Here is an 18,968-nt window from a genome sequence, read left to right as displayed (position 1 = left end):
AAATGTTACAAAGTTAAAATATTATTATGTAAAAGTGGTGACAGTCAATTTACGACTGAGATTTATTTCCATAGCAAAGTTTGTTGTAGACAGCATTGCGATTTAAAAAAAGGAGAGGAAAAAACGGGCAAAGGGGAATTTAATGCAACATGTAGCAGTATAGTACCTCTTTCGCTGCTATGCACATGGAGTTTTAGTGAGTGCAAGCAAAAGACAATTAGGCGATTGATAAGTGCGAGAGAGACAGGTTACCGTTTCCCCTTCTATCGTCAACGATCGACTAGCGTCATTGACTCGTAAGCAGTAAGCTTTAATCCGACAATGGATTATGTCACAAAAAGGGCTTGTTTTTCAACTGATGCCTTCTAAAAAATACCATTTCAACCGTGGTATGTGTAGAAGTGAGCCACATTCAAATTTAATTATCATGGAATTTAATCTCGAAGAACGCGTTCAAATTTACATCTTCAATTTTGGGGGTAATTCCTTAGCGGGTATTCGGTGGGAAATTGCTTTAAAATTTCCTGATCGGTCTACTCCTTTGGTGAACACTATCAGGAATATTGTGGCAAAGGTATTTATCAATCGCCTAATTGCCTTTTGCTTGCCTTCACTCAAACTCCAAGTGCATTGGAGCGAAAAAGTTACTATATTTTACAGTGTAGCTATCGGTGTCAGTATTTGCATTTAGACAATTGTAGTTTTTCTTTATGCCAGAACACAGAAATTCACGTTTTTTAATGTCGTTTCCAGTGTTTTAAAATTTTGTCCTTACAATTAAAATTATGTTGATGTTGGTTTGCATGATACCTATGTTTATGTATATATTTACGATGAAAAAAAAAGTATAATATTGCATATAATATATCCATACACTACCAAAAGTTGCTGTAGCGATGGAACAATTTTTATTGCTGAAAAAATCCATACTTGTGTATGAAGCATCATACCGGAGATTAATGAAGTATTGTGAATGGGAAAACATAATAAAGAACTCCGAAAACTTCTAAAATTCATAAGATTTTTCGCACATGTGTGAGCATAAATGTCTCACCTAATATTTAATTGAACTTAAAAAATATAATAAGGTTAACACACGAAGGAAAAATATTGTATGGAACACGTGTAAAAGTGTCTTTACCTCATTTGATTGCTGACTGTAATCATCTTGCGGTAAATTATCTGTTTACGTATTAGATATTAGATTTTTATTTAGATAAATAACTGTTAACATTAAAATGATTAAAGTATTTCAGAGGTGTTTTCGAAAGGTAATATAACATGAAACTGGACATAAAAGTTACATGTAATGAGGTTTCATTCGACTCATTCATTTATGGACTCGCTCGCATGCTCGTTCGCCCATAAACTGATTCATCTCATGAAGTATTAAATCATGTATTTATTGCATAAATAACTATTCTGGTTGAGAATAGTAAATTTGTTCGACAAAACCCTAACGAGATACTTAATATTTTGTTTACGTAATATTACAAATAGCCTCATTAGCATTTAATCTGTAATTATGTAGGCTCCTTTCAAAGGCCTTCCATGCTGCTTTCCACAAGTCGCCATCTCAATCATAAAATGACCTATAATCTGGATTTTTGTGCACTTTTTCCACTGTTATGAGATATCTCAATTATGCATACACTGGAAAGCAATTCCAGAAGGAAAGGTCGATCGTTACTAGGAATTGCTATTGAAACTGCCGATGGTAAAATACCAAATTTAATAGGAAAACGTATTCAAGAAATCATCGAATTTCCTCTCGAATGCAAATGGGGTAATGTGCTTTCTCGTTTTTCCTCTTCGCTTTTTGATTAATTGGAAATATAAAACTGAGTACAACGGGAAATAATTAATGGAAAACGCGGGAATAGTGAACAAAAAAAAAACAACAAAAAAACGACGTAGATCGAAGATTTTCAGTTGGAAAACAAATTAAATCGTTTTTTGGATTTAATGATCTAATATCGTTTAATGGTATTATAAATGCTTCTTTTCAGAAAATATTTATATGAACCTAGAAATATCAATAAAATCTGTTTTGGGAGTTTGATATAGGATTGAAATCTGGTTAAGCGTCACTTTTGGTTCACATAGCTTTCGAAGGATCTTTTCCCTAAAGAGATGATTTCATTAAATTGTAATAACTGCACACAAACTGTAAAAAATTGTTATCATCAAATCGAACAAAATTGTTTAATGACACAAAGCCATAATAATCTCCATAACCGGCTTATGTGTAGTGTTTTTATCGACTTTTTTACTGGTAGCAATTAAAAAAGGATCGAGTAAGCTTGCATATCAGTTCAGCCAATCCGCGTCATGATAATTCCAGTTTTATACTTCTATTTGATTAAAGTTGGGTTTGTTGAAATGGGAAATTAAGGCTTCTTTTAGTGGAAAGTTAAAAATAATTGAAACCGTTTTTAACGGCCGAAGGCAACCAGTTTAAAACCAGACGGGTAATAAAGTTTGTTCTGGTTGGCGAGGAAAATAATTATTTATTATGAAGTATAAAAAGAAAGATAACGATCTTCCTTTTTAATTTTGTAGATTTATGTTGCATTTTATTGAATTGATACAGAGTGTCTTCTTAGTTAGACTAGTTAAAAATTCATCAGGTTTCAACTGTTAATTTACCTGTTTGTTTTTTCATTAGTTAAATAAAGGACACAATCCTAAAATGGGTTATTTCAAAGTTCCACTATAATTCATGGAAAACTCCAAAGAAAACTCCAAAACTCCAAAAGAAATTGTTGCGGGAGAGCAAACGTGTGTCAAGCTTTTGTAACGGACTTTGATCAGTTACAGTTGTTGGAAAAATGCAGCAGTGACATTCGCAAAAATGGCGTCAAGAAACACTAACTTTAATAATGTCACTGAAATGTGCGTGTGCGGGACAGTGAAAGTACGCATTGAGCAACAGAGAAAATTAACTTATAATTGGTAAAAATATGCACGATACGGCACAAGCATAAATATGCCCTTAAAAATGGTCGTTTCTACATGACAAACATGACGAAAAAATGTTCTTAGGATTGTTGACTAACTCGGGAGATTTGTAGTAGGCTTCGTCGAAATAATAAAAGCTTGCATTCGCTAATGGAAACATGCGCTATTACGTTCATATTTATTTTCCATGCGGTATTGCGCTCGCAAACCTGCTCTTAGTATTCATTTAACTCCAGTGTCCATTGCATATTCTCTGTTGAACATTTTTCTCGTTTTTTATAAGAATGTAATCAATTATTAACTTTGTCCAGTGCAAAGTATACTTTTTAAATATTTCGGTTTCTACTCTCAATAGACCCCATCGTTCATATGGTTGTGGGCAAAGTATATTCGCTTTTTATGGCTATACCCTTCGGAGACTTGCGCCCATCGCCTGTAGCTCGGGACGTAAACGTCTCCTGTACAGTTTAATGGTAGAGAGAGCTTGTTTAATAATATTCTACTAGACTCGAGGGCGTACAGATATCGTATGTAACTTAGATAAGTTCCCTACGAGAACCTTGTTAACAAAACGCAAAACACCGCTTCATTATAATGCTCCGTTGTTCGACCTTGGACGGAATATATGATAAAAACTTGACATGTTTTTTCTGTTGTATTTGGGAACCCGAGACGCCTCAGAGCCTCATTCGAAAAAGAAATGGTGGATTTTTTAGCGATGTCCGTGTGAAATTGTTCTGATAATGAGGGCCCAAGTAATGGCGGATGGAAATTTGAACATGTAAAATTTGCTTTGATGTGATGCTAGTCATCCATCTTGCTGCACTGGGAGCAATCCCACAGGTCGCAGCATAAAGTGGCAAAAAATGAAAATCTGCAAAATGAGAAATTCTCGGAAATTTGATTTTCAGGCCACATTGTGACTTTTCTGTTACATATACCGTAGAAATGTTTGTCTATTATCAGCCTATCACATTTGCTCTAAAATGGTGAGAAAGTGATTTAAAATGCTAATCGAAGGAAAATAGTCGGTAATTTTAACGTTTCATCAATCAGGAAAAATTTTAAGATATCGGGAGCTCCACTTTGATCACCGCAAGCAGTTTTGGGAAATATTCGAATGTTTTCGTCCTCGTAAATTCTCTCTGTCATTAGAACATATTTTACGTAATAAAATTTATGAGCTTTCAGAGAAAAAAAAATTGAAGGACAGATACAACAGTGGAGCCGTTAATATCAATGTTGATGTTTGAACAATTTTTAAACTAAAGTAAATCTTAAATCCTAAGTGCATTCTAAGTGAATATCCAGCTGATTAAGATTTCGGAAACTGGGAAGCATAGAAATACACCCATCGAATTTCCACAAAATCTCACTTAACAGCATAATTAACTTTCTAATCAAGTTGAATCTATTAGGTGTAATACATATTAAGGCAAAATAGATCTCCTAACTAGATGCGAGAGTAGTTATACATCCATTCATGATAAATCTAATCTAATCTAATACCACATTATTTTCCAGTCCATTACGATTGTCTTTCTCTCTTTTTGCATTTAGATTTCTTACCCAGGAACAGAATTCCATAAGAACTAACTTAAATTAGAAAGTTTATATAGCTTGTTGGTTAATAACTTTTGAGTGCCTTTCCGAAGAACCAGCATAAACACCTTTTCACTCATTGGAAACAATATACTTCCAATCACCACTTTCAAAATCCGATACACAATCTTAGAATACGAAATCGTAGTTAAGAGTTACCTCGTTGTGTCGATTGTTTATCCAGGACGCTTAAAACGTGACAACTTCGCGAATTAAAACATGGCCTGTTGACTTTACTGAAGCGAAAAGAGAATTTCGGCTTGTCGAACCTAAACTACAAGTTTATAAACCGGATTTAACTCCGAAGGGCCCTCACTGAATCTTTGTGTAGGAACCAGGATGGAATGAGCAATTTTTGTCATTGTTCCTGAAAAGAAAAGGATAATGCGTATAAAAATATTTGCGAGCAAACAAACCCAACAAACGCAAAAATTCCTGCTGACTATACAGTATCGGACAAAATTAGAGCAACTTTTAAAATTCTAATCTATTTTTAGATTATTTTCGCCAAAATAAATTCTTTTATTATTATTGTTAAATCTAAAGTGGTTTACCCTTTTTTACATGGAATACAAATGTTTAAATGAATTTTTAATACAAAAAAATAACAATAAATGGAATGCACTAAATTTGTTTGCGACAAAATAAGAGCAACTCGTTTTAGATTTTGTTCATTTTTCATTATTGTTCGATTTATCTTCGGAGTAATAGTTGCAAATATGCCTCGAGGTGTTCATTATTCCGTTGACCTTAAACAAAAAATTATTACAGCCTATCAAAGTGGTAAATCACAAAAAGTAATATCTGAAGTGTTTGGCATCAGAAAAGATGTGGTTTCAAAAACCATCAAACAATATAACCAGCGAGGAACGATAACAAACTTGAAACGTGGTGGTCGGAAAAGAAAAACTTCAAAAAAATTAGATCGCCGCCTTATAAGACTAAGTAAAAATAATCCTAAAATGTCCCCTCGCCAGCTAATATCAGAAGTAGGGGAGGAAAACCTGTCATTTCGGAAAGTACAACGTCGGTTAGTGGAAGGGGGTTTAAAAGGAAGAAGACCAGCCAAAAAACCCAAACTTTCAAAAAAAAATAGAGATGATAGGATGTTATTTGCAACATATCATAAAGATTGGACACCGCAACAATGGAAAAGAGTTCTGTTTTCAGATGAATCGAAGTTTTGCTTATATGGAAGTGATGGAGCTCAATGGGTACGTCGTCCAGATGGACAGAGGCTCAACCCAAAATACGTAAACACTACAATTAAACATGGAGGGGGGAACGTTATGGTTTGGGGTTGCTTCTCCGCTATTGGGACTGGTCCAATTTATAAAATTACGGGCAAAATGGATAGATTCGTCTACCAAAACATTTTGAAAAATATTATGTTGCCTTATGCCGAATGGGAACTACCATTAAAATTTATTTTCCAACACGACAGCGATCCGAAACACACGGCTAAAATCATTAAGGCTTGGTTTGCGCAAAATAAAATAGAAACAATGAAGTGGCCAGCCCAGTCACCAGACCTTAATCCTATTGAGAACCTGTGGGAGATTGTAGACAACAAAATTCGAGAAAAAAATATATCGAATTAAGATTTATTATTTCAAGAAATTGAAAAAGCTTGGAAGTCTATTGATCCACATATAATAACCAATCTTATTTCTTCTATGCCCAGAAGATGTGAAGAAGTCATTCAGAATAAAGGGTACTGGACTAAATATTAATTTAAAGCCGTTTTGTGATAATTTAAAAGCGTATTATTGTAAATAATTATTCAGTTGCTTTAATTTTGTCGTGGTTTAATTTAAAGAATGTATGTTTATTTTGATTTTTTCCTTAAGGATTGTTATTAACTTTTGATTTATATGTATCAGTTCTAAAATACCTTTCATATTACATTTATAATTAAAAATCTGATTTTCAGAAAACATATTTTTAATTAAGACCAATTTTACAGAGTTGCTCTAATTTTGTCCGATACTGTATATCAGGATTTACTGACAGCTTCCACTAAATCTTACATCTCCGATTTTTATGAGATTGTGGCCGTCGTCCCTGGATAAAATTGTGGATTCTACATTTTACTTGGAATATTCTAGGTTACGTCACGTTCCGGTTTTTTCTTTTTAGTAAGAAAATAGACTCTCATGGAGCCGTATGGATCCCTATGAGTTTTTCACATGAAACTTTAACTCGATATTTTTTGTGATCTAAAAGTCTCTTTCATATTGCAACTAAACACATACTCTGTTCTCGAAGTTATGAAAGATTTGGGACAATAAAGTGCTATTGGTAATATGTCCAGACAGAATTTGTCTGCAGCTGCCGAGCCAGTTCGACAGCTTTTAGATAAGGTTATATAAATCATCTGAAATATTGATATTGGGAGTTGGAAACTTGGCGGAAACTAGAGCTGTTGGATGGATTTAGCATTGTGTGACCTCAGGCGCCAGATATTGCTCGTTTATCGACAGGCTATTTTAGTACTGCTGAGGATATATATCGAGATCAGAATATTAGGAAAAGCTACGATTTTATTATATTATTAATTCAGATCTTAAAACTTGATAGAATATAGTTCAAAATCCAATTTGTAAGCTGGAGATATGAAATTAAAAACGTCATAACTTTTTTAATAAAGGCCCGTCTGCATGATAAAGCATGAATATCGATATGATTAATAGGAATATTAATCATATTAATATAATACGAATTAATTATTAAATGCGCCCAGTCACAATATAATCAATGGTTTGTTTAAAGGTGGTTGACAATGACGCATTATTAAATGAAAAATTTGTAACTTCCATTGTCTCTATTGAATTTTTGTATAGAACATTTCAGGCATTGCAATCTCTGCTCGTTATCAATGACCCTGAAATTAATCCTAAGATTACTTGTTTATAGAAGATATTAATGTGACTATTTTACAAACTTTGGGGGTGGAAAAAATGGAAAAAAATCAAAATAACAAAATGCTTGCAAACGTTACAAATTTTTATTATAAAAATGAACATAAATTATAATTTCTAACGCCCTGTATTATGGAATGCGAATATTTTATTATTTAATTTTTTTATGATTTATTGAGAGAAGTCTTCCTTCACAGTTTGTAACACAGTCATTTTAACACCCTATATACTTGTGTAATACGTTTTCTCTATCGACAACTTTTGAAATGAATTTCATCATTAGTTTATAACTTAATTTTCAGAGGGTTTTCCCACCCATCTAAACTGTTAAATATTAAACAGCAAACTCGCTTCTAAAGGGCAAGTTTACGTAGAAAAAGAAATAGTGTGAAAATGACTTTGTTAACCTTTTCATAGATTCTTTGACTTTGGGATACAGAATTTAAAAGTTGCAACTTGATTTCCGGCAAAATATTTATTTTGATTTTAGAAATAAACTAATCTAAAGAAGAAGGATCGTACATAATGATTGACGCCATATTGCTTAACGAAACGGCTCGATCAATACAAAATAATCACTACCTTATATATGTATGTATGTACATATATCTTAAATGCATTAACCCACTGTTGGTGTAGGTTCCTTAAAGAGAGAAATTTATCAAGGACTGTTATTAATTATTAATGAGCCATCACGTGATTCAGAATCATCATTAGAATAACTATGTGGTCGGAAAAAGGCCAAATGATTTTGATCAATTGTGCGGTGGTATTGTTGGTGCGATAGAAGCAATAAAATGATTTTGTCTTAAACTTTGAAAGGAAATTCAATGCCTTCACAAATGTTCAATAACATATTTTTACGTGCGCCACTGGTGAAATCAAAACATTTTCGATATTGACATCTACAAAATTACTCACATTACAATATCTGATTAATTTGCATTTTTTAAATGGAATTTGAATAGCTTACAATATAGTATGTATAATATGTATTTTAATATATAAATTGCAACCGCGCAAACCTTGATCTAGCAAGGTCAAAACAACATTAATAGAATCCAGAAAAATCCAGGTGTATTCACAATTCTTGCTTATTGTGACTCACTCTTATTCGCCGATAATAAAGTAAATAAAATTGTTATTTCCAATAGGCCGAAGAAGCAAGATGCAAAAGCCGTTGAGGTATCAATGATCAATTCGGGCGTTTATCTAAGTGGATCGTCTGTGATAAATATAATTCGTGCTGTAACTGGATGCCAAGGATCGTTGTTTATTAAAATCGCTATTTCTATTTTTTTATACATTTTGATGACCTGTAACTAACGGAATTTTCTGCCTTATAATTCTTTCTTATTTTTCATTATTTCTTTGGAAATGAGGGCCAGACTAATTGCGGTTCAAATTAACCCAAAATACATTTTATAATGGTGTGCCTTAAGCTGTAAATACTTTTAGCCCATTTACCATTATCGAAGCTTGATTCTTATCATTACCCTTTTAAAAGATAAATGAAGATAAAATCGCATTTTTTTGCAAAAACGTGCGGTCTTATTCAAAATCTAAAAATATTTCTCCATGTGTCATAATTAAATAAATACTTGGGTCCTAAACAACGATAACGGAACGACTTTTAGAAGAGGAATCGTAATCCAATATTTACGGAATATAATAGCCAAATAATTAAAATTCCAAGGGGATTTAAATAATGGAAGATCGAAATATAAATTCAGGCAAATATGGAATCAGTCTGCTTCATCAAAAAAAGGGCCCCAAAAATACGAATGGTTTGATTTAGCGTAAGAGAAAATCGATCAATGCTTTTTTGTGTGCTTAGCTGGTGGATTTTAGTGGCTAAACTCGGGATAAGGGCCGTCTCAAAGTTAATATAAAGTTAAAGGTAAGTAAAAGCTATGAAATATCTTTAAAGTTATAAAGTTTCGAAATTTGGCTTCAATTTGCATAAATCAACCTTCAACCCCTACGATTTAACTTTTTTGTTTCGCCAAAATGGCATTGTTAGAGGATCGTTATAAACTCCGAGAACAAGTGTTGTCTTGCCTTATTATTTTATAAGTTGAAAACGCGGGTGGACATTCTGCTACACTCATGACGAAAACATTGCAGAATATTCCTTTAATGATGTATTTTACTTAAGCTTATGGCGTAGTTACTTGAATTAAATTCTAAAGCACTTACCGCTTTATCTCCTAATTGCTGCACTTGACAGTGCAAGTAAGCAGCGTTGCCGACGGTGGTGGTGACGTTTCTTATTTCATTAGATCCAAAGTAAGGGTGCCCTTTTGAGTCTGTGTCAATTGTGAACAGTTTAACACTTCCTGCAATAAATTGGACTGGTAAGGAAAAATACCTAAAAACGAAAAAAGTATGACTAATTGCTATTTCATAAGAAAGCAATTTAGTGCACGGGGGGGGGGGGGGGGGTGTACCTCAACGCAATGGAATGAATATAATCCCCGAAATTCCATGTCGAAATCGTAAGAAAAGCCTACCACTAAATCATCGAATTTTTAGAGTGTTGAACAAGGGAGCTGACTGCGCATAGATTTAAATACATCTGGTTATTTGCTACCCGTATGATACCAGTAAATTGCAAATAATGTAAGCATAACCTAAAATGTGGGAAAAGTCAGGAATTGCAGTTAAATGTGTGTAATATAGTTTCAAACCGTGCGTAATAATACACACAACAGCGTCCAACTGGGACACTGATCTGTCGATATAACCATGACAATCACGTCCTACTGCGTGATTATATGTGCTGTTTCAAGGTTTCGGGATGTAATCAAAACAACGTCATCTTTGAAAATTGGCATAATTATTTCAACTTCAAGTAGTTTATATGCAAATAATCCATACAGTTTTTATTCTCTTGATGAACTTAGTTCATTATAGAAAGCTTTTTCGCTTGTCTCATTGAGTTAAGCAATTTCATTTTCCACTAATACCTCAGCATTATCAACATTAAAATATTTGACTTGTTTTACATAGATGTCTGTGAAAGGCTTTGTGTCACCTTAATTTTTTGTTATCTTCAACGTCTGATTCTACAACCTTTTTCTTCGAACACATCTACATCATCTTTACCTTTTAGAATTTCGCCAATATTGTATCACCTTTGATATATTCGTAGCACAGTTCTGTCACATTTATAAGAAGTTATTTTATACTTTTAACTTGAACTCCTTTGGGACTTTTTTTCCTCTATCGAATCTTTGAGGGAAGGGAGATAAATTTCACGAGCAAAAAGTATATTAAAACGTTTTACGTTCCACTTTTTTGGCGCAACACTTTGACAGGAATCTGGCCAAAAAATGTGTCAAAAGGTTTTTCACTTTGAGGATGCTCTGAAGCAGATACGTGTTCTATTCCCTGAATGGACCCCAAAAAATAGAAATCTCTTTACCTACATTACTCTCAAGTCGTGTTTGTATAGATCTAAGAAATATTTAGGATATTTTCTTATATTGAATTAAAAAAATCGAAACTGACAGAGATCGGAAAAAAATACCTTGCAGCTGTTTAATAATGAACAAATCAACGTTTTGATTTCGAGAGGAATAGTATGTACTTAAAAATCGGTTTGGCGACTGAATCATTATTAAGTATAGGCAACGCATATGGTGTAAGTAAAAAAAGGAAAACCTACAATTTGGCACTATCTACTTTTTTTATTGATAGTTTGATCTCAATACGCGTGGAAGCTTGACTTTGACATGATGGATAGAAAAAAAATGTAGATTATTAAGGCTAAATTATTATTTTAAACTTTCTGGACAATTTTAAGTACTTCAAACAAGAGTATTTGCAGTTGAGAGAATAGAAACCAACTACTCAACAAGTCTTTATTTTTAAATTTGTAATGAAATACACGCACGTGTATTTTAAGTAAAATGTTTCCGTTTTGTTTTAATTTTTTAAAGTGCCCTTCTTTTTTACTCATACGTGAGTATTTAAAAATGAGTATACGTAATTGTAAATTTGAAGAGTATTAAACAGGTAATGTGAGCCTACTTGGAAACCTCTGGGAAGTTAAACAAAGCTCCAAATGTCAACAAATTAGCAGGCAAACGTCCACTATTTGATGTTTTAATTAACGTTCTATGGATTTACAGATTAGTTCGGCTTTTTTTATCTATCACCATTTACCCTGTACTCCGTAAAATCAGCTAAAAAGGGCCACCCTGCACATTTCAGGTGGTGCTCCTGTGATGTGTTTACTGTTTTGAAGCCATAACGCAAATATTTCTAACGTTTTTAAACACTGATAATTGTACAAATGTCAACTGTTGCGCACGTGTAGATAAATTATCATTCAAGAGAGGCTTATTCTTTTAACATGTCTTTCACATTGATCTTGTGACGATATCTTCGTATTTCTTATAATGTATTTGGAATCTAATGTGCGTAAAAATTCTTTATACTTCCTGTTCATACGTAGGACGTATCTACTTGATTTATGATTGTATTATGACCTAAATATGAACATTACTTAGTCACCTATTTCTACATTTATTGTCAAAACATTCATAATTTAGGTCTCACTGAGGTTGAGAAATCCTCTTGCGGAATCTCTGCGAGTTTCCGAGAAGAAAGCCGGATGTCATAAATATGTCCCCATTTTCTTAGGATTATATGTTAGTTATAAAGTTATAAACTAGTTATTTCGTTTCCCCTCGTTTATCTGCATATATTGTACGAGCTTTACGTTTCTCGCATGTTATATGCCATGTATCTGCATTTGGGAAATGCAAACAGAAAGTTTTCGATTGCCAATAAACACTTTATTAAGTTGTCGAGCAGGTTACTTTTTATATAATAGTAATGCTGAGAATTTCTAGATACGTACATAGTTATGGGTACTGATGCTAATATTGCATTGTCTAGTATATCTATTTATGTAGGGTGTACAGTGATAAATGTATTCTATTTCATTGTTTATTTTATTGTATCTGTTATTTTTATTTTTCCACTCCTTATTCCTAGATTTTGAAGACAGAGGCAGGTTTGTCACTGAAACAAGGGTTTTCGTCCGAGCTCTTAGGAAAGTGTAAATGTTATTCCCAGTTTTAACTGAGAAGAGTGTGTAATTTCGCCACTCCAACAACCCCCACTGGTGTGTGAGGTGTTATTCTCAAATAAAATAAAACAAAGTGTACAGTGATAGGAAAGAATAACATTTCTATTGCGAACTCGGGAAATTTTACAAATGTTTCCATTGCAGGATCCGTAGTAAAAAAATAGAAGGTGATGTTAAAAAAAATGGTAGAGGAAAAAAAGGCAAAAAAAGTATAATTTGCAGCTAATTCTTTTTTACGTACATCTCGAGTGTCTAAGGTCTATAAAAGTGAACATTGAGCCTCCTTATGAAATTTCTAACTTGCCATAATGTTATATGTATGACCAACTTACTTTGGTTACATACGTCTGAAAATTAAATAAATGCAGCTATTTTCAAAAAACAATTTATTTCGCTTTTTCTAGCTGTCCAGAAGACACAGATAAAAGACAATTGCAAATGAAAAATTTTATTGCCAAGTGAATCGATTGATACAGTTGAAAAGTTTCTCAGACTTTTCGCCAACACATTGGTTTTGGATTAGTCCCAGTGGTCTAAATTGAAATGCACATGTTTAATCCAACGAGTTTTGAGTGCGAACTCGTGAAATAAAACTACAGTCTTAAAGTAATACGTCCTGATTTTTTGCATTAAGCGTGGAAAGAGTTTTGTTCCCTCGCTCGGATTCTTTCGTGCCTTATGCCCATAAAGTTTGTTTCAATAGTTGGTCTCCAGTGGCTATTGTTTCGCCTTTAATGGATTTATTTCAACAAAAGTTTTCGTTTCATTAGCGAGTTTTTTGGTTTTAAATCCACTTTGAAAGGAAGACGTAAAAACGGAGTTTCTTGGAGGTTGCAGGAATGCAACAGGCACACCAAAAAGCCATTAATGTTGTATGGAGTTGGACGAGACATAATCCCATTTATTTCTTTTGGGTTATATTCGTGTGGCTCCAGAGGGGTAATTTCGCTTTGTTTTCTTTATTTCAGTGCAGCCAGCCAGTAAAACGTAAACGAGAAACGGCCAGTAAAGAATAAAGCTTTAGGTTATACCTATTGGAAGAAGAAAACAACTTTCCGAACTTCCGGCGAATATCGATGGTAGGAAGAACTTAATATTAACCGGAATCAGTCCCGTATAATATGGATGAAGATCGAAGATGAATGAAAAACTTTTCTGTTTCTCTCTCACAACATTTTTCTTTCGAGATTTACCTTAACCGGTATTGCTCTGCCGAATTTATTTATTTGAAATTCTGTCCCCTTAATCACTAATAAAATTTTGTTGGAAAAAGATTAACATTTTTTAAAATTTAATCAACGACTTCTTCGCATATTTACATCGAACTACCGCAACGGACTGCAAATGTTAGGCCTCAACGTTCGATCATAGGTAATATCTTCCATTAAAGACTGAAAAATGATGAGGATGTAACAAATAGGTTTTGAACAAATGGACAACTTATCATTTTGGCAAGCTATTATGAAAAAGAAGGATAAAATGCTGCTTCAACTACGTGTAAAAATCATGGAGCTTCTTAAAGGTCAAATCATTATAATTTAAGATTGGAATTTTTACGCAGAAATAGGTACGATGAATATGAAGTACGTAATAAAATTCAAAAAAAAAAAACGCAAATTTGAAATAAATTTACTTTGCGGCCATTCCGCTGATTGCAATAAATTATTACAGATGGTTAGAGAATGAAATTGAGCATTAATAGTTACAAAATAATGCAGACAATTGAATAAATTAAGTATAAAATGAGATTTGGTTTTTAAATGTAAATCAAAGTCAACATACGGAATAAATATGTAGACAAAACTTGCCCAATAACTTTCTTCAGTGAGTACGTATACCTGCTTCAAACTACTCGAAACTGAATGCTATATAATAAAAGTTATTAAAACTCAAAATGTTATTTTAATTTGGTGGTAAAGCATTTTTTTTTTACTCGTAACTGGGCACCCCTTATATACATTTTTTTCCTACGAGCGCGCGAAAAATGGCTTGACCTTACGTAAATTACTTCAGAATGTACGAGTCTCAAAACTTTTTGCGGTATAGTATCTGACAATGATATAAGAGCGGTAAAACTTTTTACCGCGCATGTGTTTGTAAAGATTATACCGCACTATAATATTTAAATAAAAACGACATTGTGGTCACAGTTGTTTTGTTTTAAAATGAATGTCTCTTCATGAAATCTTACTGGCCACTGGTTTCAATCTTCTTCCCATTTGATTAAGAGAATGACGTAAATTGAAAGAGGTATGGATCAATCTCATCATAGTTCACATTTTATTACTATGGCAAACTTTTCACATTTCATATCCTCGAGCGCCCGCCATATCTCCCTCGTGTTTATGTGGAAATTCAAGCCCGATCCGCAGTATAACTTGTCTCCTAATTTGCATTTTAATCTCTTTGTTAGCTTGCATAATTTTGAACTTAGAAAGAAGTGAATGTACTGGACAAAATCTATGATGAAAATAGGATAAACAAACGCATATATGTAAAAATTTATTTATCTCTGAATATGCTGAATAATTCACAAGTTTGTTACAAATTATATTCCTGTGTAAATTCGGTATTTGTCAGTTTAAAATGTATTTATTATAAAATTCTATCTTGATTTTATTTGATTCTTGGAAGTTGGCAGACTGCTCGTACGAAAACGCACGCACGCGTTACAAACCGTTTAGAGTAATCCAAGAATAATAGCCTGTTAAAGTTACCGACGGGCGTATTTATTTCATTTCTCAGAATGAGAAATTGGCCTGGACCCTAGCTTGACCCTAGAGGACCGTCTGAAATTACGGTAAAATATGTCGGATTTAAGCGCTTAACCTTTATGTATTGCGGTCATTTGCAAATTCAACAAGCAGGAGTTCAATATTTAGTTTTAGTTGCTTTAGGATATGTTAAATTTAATTAGAAATTTATGTAATAAATCAAATATTTAATAGCTACTATTTGGTGACTTGGGAAGCTACTGATATGTTCTTATTATGAACTTTTCTTTTGAGTTCTTGTGAGTAATTCTAAGTTTCACAAATAATTGTATTAAGTGTTACTTTACGAACACTGTAAATAAAGTTTATTTTCTCTTGTGAAAAGCCGACACTATGAGTAGCACGCTAAAGACCAATATATCAAAGTCCTAATTGAATCGGCTATTTCTCAGTTTTCATGAAAAATATCTTTTTTAAAATCACAATTAAGATGTGATATATTGGACTTTAGTTTTTAATAACCTGGAACCAATTAAGAATATTACCACAAGTTTTCATAATATCCAGACAGTAAAATTATAATGAATAGGACCTGAAGCCATCACAGAATAGAATTACCTACATAGTATATCTACGTATAATTTTATTAAATCCGTGAAAGGGTCGTCATAAAGGCATAATGGATAATTAAGCTAGCTGTCTGCTCTTAATACCTTCTGATTTCATTAAATATTCATTAGCCCCATGGCTGGCAAAAATAATAACCTTATAAGAAAATTCGAATCGGCCCATCTTCCCAGTAACTAAGAGGGAAACCATTTATAATAGATCGAGCGAAGACGGGTCGATCCTGTCAGGGACTAGATAGTTTTTAACCCTTCGATTTAGAGACTTTGAAAAGATAAAGAGTAGTTTGTAGTTTCTCTAGACGTTTAGTGGACATGATAAATTTAGGGCGGTGCATTATAAAGTTGAAAATGTTACGAGAGAGGTTTCGCGATTCTAGCAAAATAAACTTAATTTTGTCTTTACAACGGTCTTTTGCCATTAATTGCCATTAATAAACAATTTGCTACATGTATTATAGATAAATATAGAATAATTCGCTTCTTCTCTTTTTATAATTTTTATTAGAATTCAATTCTATTTACAAGTTTCTTCATCCAAGTAAAATCGCTCACGTCAATGTTTTGAGATGGAATGTAACGTCAGTTTACACCTGTGGGGAGTTACAATAGCGCGTCAGACTTTAATAATGTGAGGGAAACTAATTAGAATGAGAATTTCATTTGAGTCTCGGTCGATACTGAAGACGCATGTTAAGAAAATATTATTTTCTAAGTCGAAATGTATATGCCCAGTTAATATAGACTATTTTTGACACTTCGAAAATTAAATTATTAACTTTACCCCTTCTAATGGAGAACTTTTTTTCAAAAGAAAAACCTTGAAAAATGTACCCGACCTGTTATTCTGGTGCCGGGTACTGAAACGAATCATTTACTCCCTAGAGAGTAAAGCATTTTTAGTCCTTCTGATGTAATCATTCATTCGAATAATTAAATGACACTCCATTAAAATGAAAACGTGTATTTTGGAATTATATTTAAAATTATTCCTAATTTTATTTGTACGAATGATAACTGACACTAATAGTAGTCGTGATCATTGTTGATGTTGCAACAATTATTAAAAGAAAATAAATATTTTATTTCATCTGATTTCTAATTCACGAGTTACAGAAGAAATAGAACAATCTGAAACTGATGATGAATTGATCTACCTGGTTCATCAATTCAATGTACGATGTACGGTATATTACCGTATCCATATAATTCCCTAAACCAAAACTTTGAATGATCGATCCACATGATTCTTCGTATTTTTTACAGTAAAAATTATAGTAGAGCCATGAACAGTGGCATTATTGGTGGGTCGATAATTGGCAGAGGTCATGGACCCGGCAGGCGCATGCATCTCAATGTTCAGGACAACTTTAAAAAATATAAAAAATATGGATATATTTACCACATCATTACTATATAAATTCATTAGTAGATATCAATGATAAGGAGCATCCAGTGGGAATTCAATTCTTTGATATGTACTTTTTCGGCTTGTAACCACATTTTCCCTTTTTAGAAATATTAAAAACTTCTTCTATTTTGATAGATATAAATTGTTCTTAGCGATAAAGTAGGTTCTTAATATCAAATATTTGGCCTATAGGGTTGATGTTACTTGGATTTACTCAGAAGGCGTTTGATTTTTATATCAATCCAAGTAATATTTTCTATTCATTCATTCAATTTCCTTTTGTGTAATTTTCACCTACTTCTTTCTCTTTACACAATTTTTTTTCCAACCATTTATAAGTAATACTCTTTCACTAATAATGACCAATTGCAAACTGACTCAAGTACTTATTAGTCTTTAAAACAATTTAACAACCTGTATACCTGCACTTGTAACACTGTATAATATTTTTCTTATTTTAATCTCATTTTAACTTAATTATCCTCATTTTAATATTAGATAAACCCCACAGTAAATTGATTGGTGACTATATTCGACAGTTCCAATTTGCCTAATTTAATCTAAACTTAAATGAACCTCGACATAGCCTTTAATAACCGCAGAGCTGCTGTTTGCAAGGAACGTGGCGAGATTTTGTTGTTCACAAATTTTTGGCTCATTAAATAATGCCATATGATTCTTATAATATCCACAACATGAGGCATATCTTACTCGAGACGATTTGAACACTGATTGGTGACTATTTGTTAAATTTTCACACATACATATGTTTATAGGAACTTTTTCTTATTTTAAATCATAACCTGAACTACTCTGAACTAATCTAGCTCCTAATTGCCTCGGAGTTGTTGTTCGCAAAGCAGGTGGTGGTATTTTATTGCTCATTAATTTTTGATTTATTAAATAACACAGATTCCCGCACGCCGAGGATGTTCATCACCGCACAGTAGATAAAGTAATATAACTTTTCAGTCAGATACATCGTGGCTAAGAGGATGGTCGAAGGCTAGAGGAGAAAATGCCATTTTGACAGTATTTAGTTAACTGAACCTCCAATTGGATTGCAAAGATTCGTTGAATAACACAAAAAATCTTCAAGCGTTTCAAGTTGAAAGCTGACTTCAAGCAGAAGGTAAAAACGTTTTCTCGCATCATCAATTTTCTATTGAATTGTGCATCCGACATCCTTTGACATAAAATTCGCAGAGAATATCACATACTTGAATGAGAACATGAATCAAATCCGACATAAAATTTGTCAGATCACTTTAGCACCAAACTCTCTGAATTTCTTTGGGATATACCAACTTCCAAATATACACTAAACATCTTCAGGTATTCCTTCGGTACAAGATCAAATTGTAAAACCTATCTATCTTTAAATCTAATTTAAGATTGCCGTCGCTGGGTTCTAGAACCCTCCACAAACCTTGGGGAGACGGTCTTTAAAATACTCTAAATACTTTCTCCAATCGCTGTATTTGCTTAATATTCAGATTTTTCAAATCTTTACAGTTACCTCTTATGAATAACATTGGTATTTTTCTAGTATTTGATGCAATTTAATCTAGCTGTATATTATTATATCACCATATAACCTGAATTAACAAAGCACATGGCATGAATGAACAT

The 18,968-nt window shown here is 33.0% G+C and overlaps 1 protein-coding gene across 1 annotated transcript in view; it reads right to left on the bottom strand.

Annotated features, from left to right (window-relative positions):
- Window positions 1-18,968, bottom strand: part of LOC136410656 (limbic system-associated membrane protein-like) — a 117,438-nt gene that overhangs the window by 51,131 nt on the left and 47,339 nt on the right. Inside the window, exon 2 of the mRNA XM_066392914.1 lies at window positions 9,684-9,823. Coding sequence (XP_066249011.1) covers window positions 9,684-9,823 — 140 coding nt within the window. The remainder of the gene's footprint in view (window positions 1-9,683; window positions 9,824-18,968) is intronic.

The sequence above is a fragment of the Euwallacea similis genome, chromosome 9, assembly GCF_039881205.1.
Source record: "Euwallacea similis isolate ESF13 chromosome 9, ESF131.1, whole genome shotgun sequence".
Classification (NCBI taxonomy): Eukaryota; Metazoa; Arthropoda; class Insecta; order Coleoptera; family Curculionidae; genus Euwallacea; species Euwallacea similis.
The sequence above is the reverse complement of the archived record's forward strand: the minus strand, read 5'-3'. Positions and strand labels throughout refer to the sequence as shown.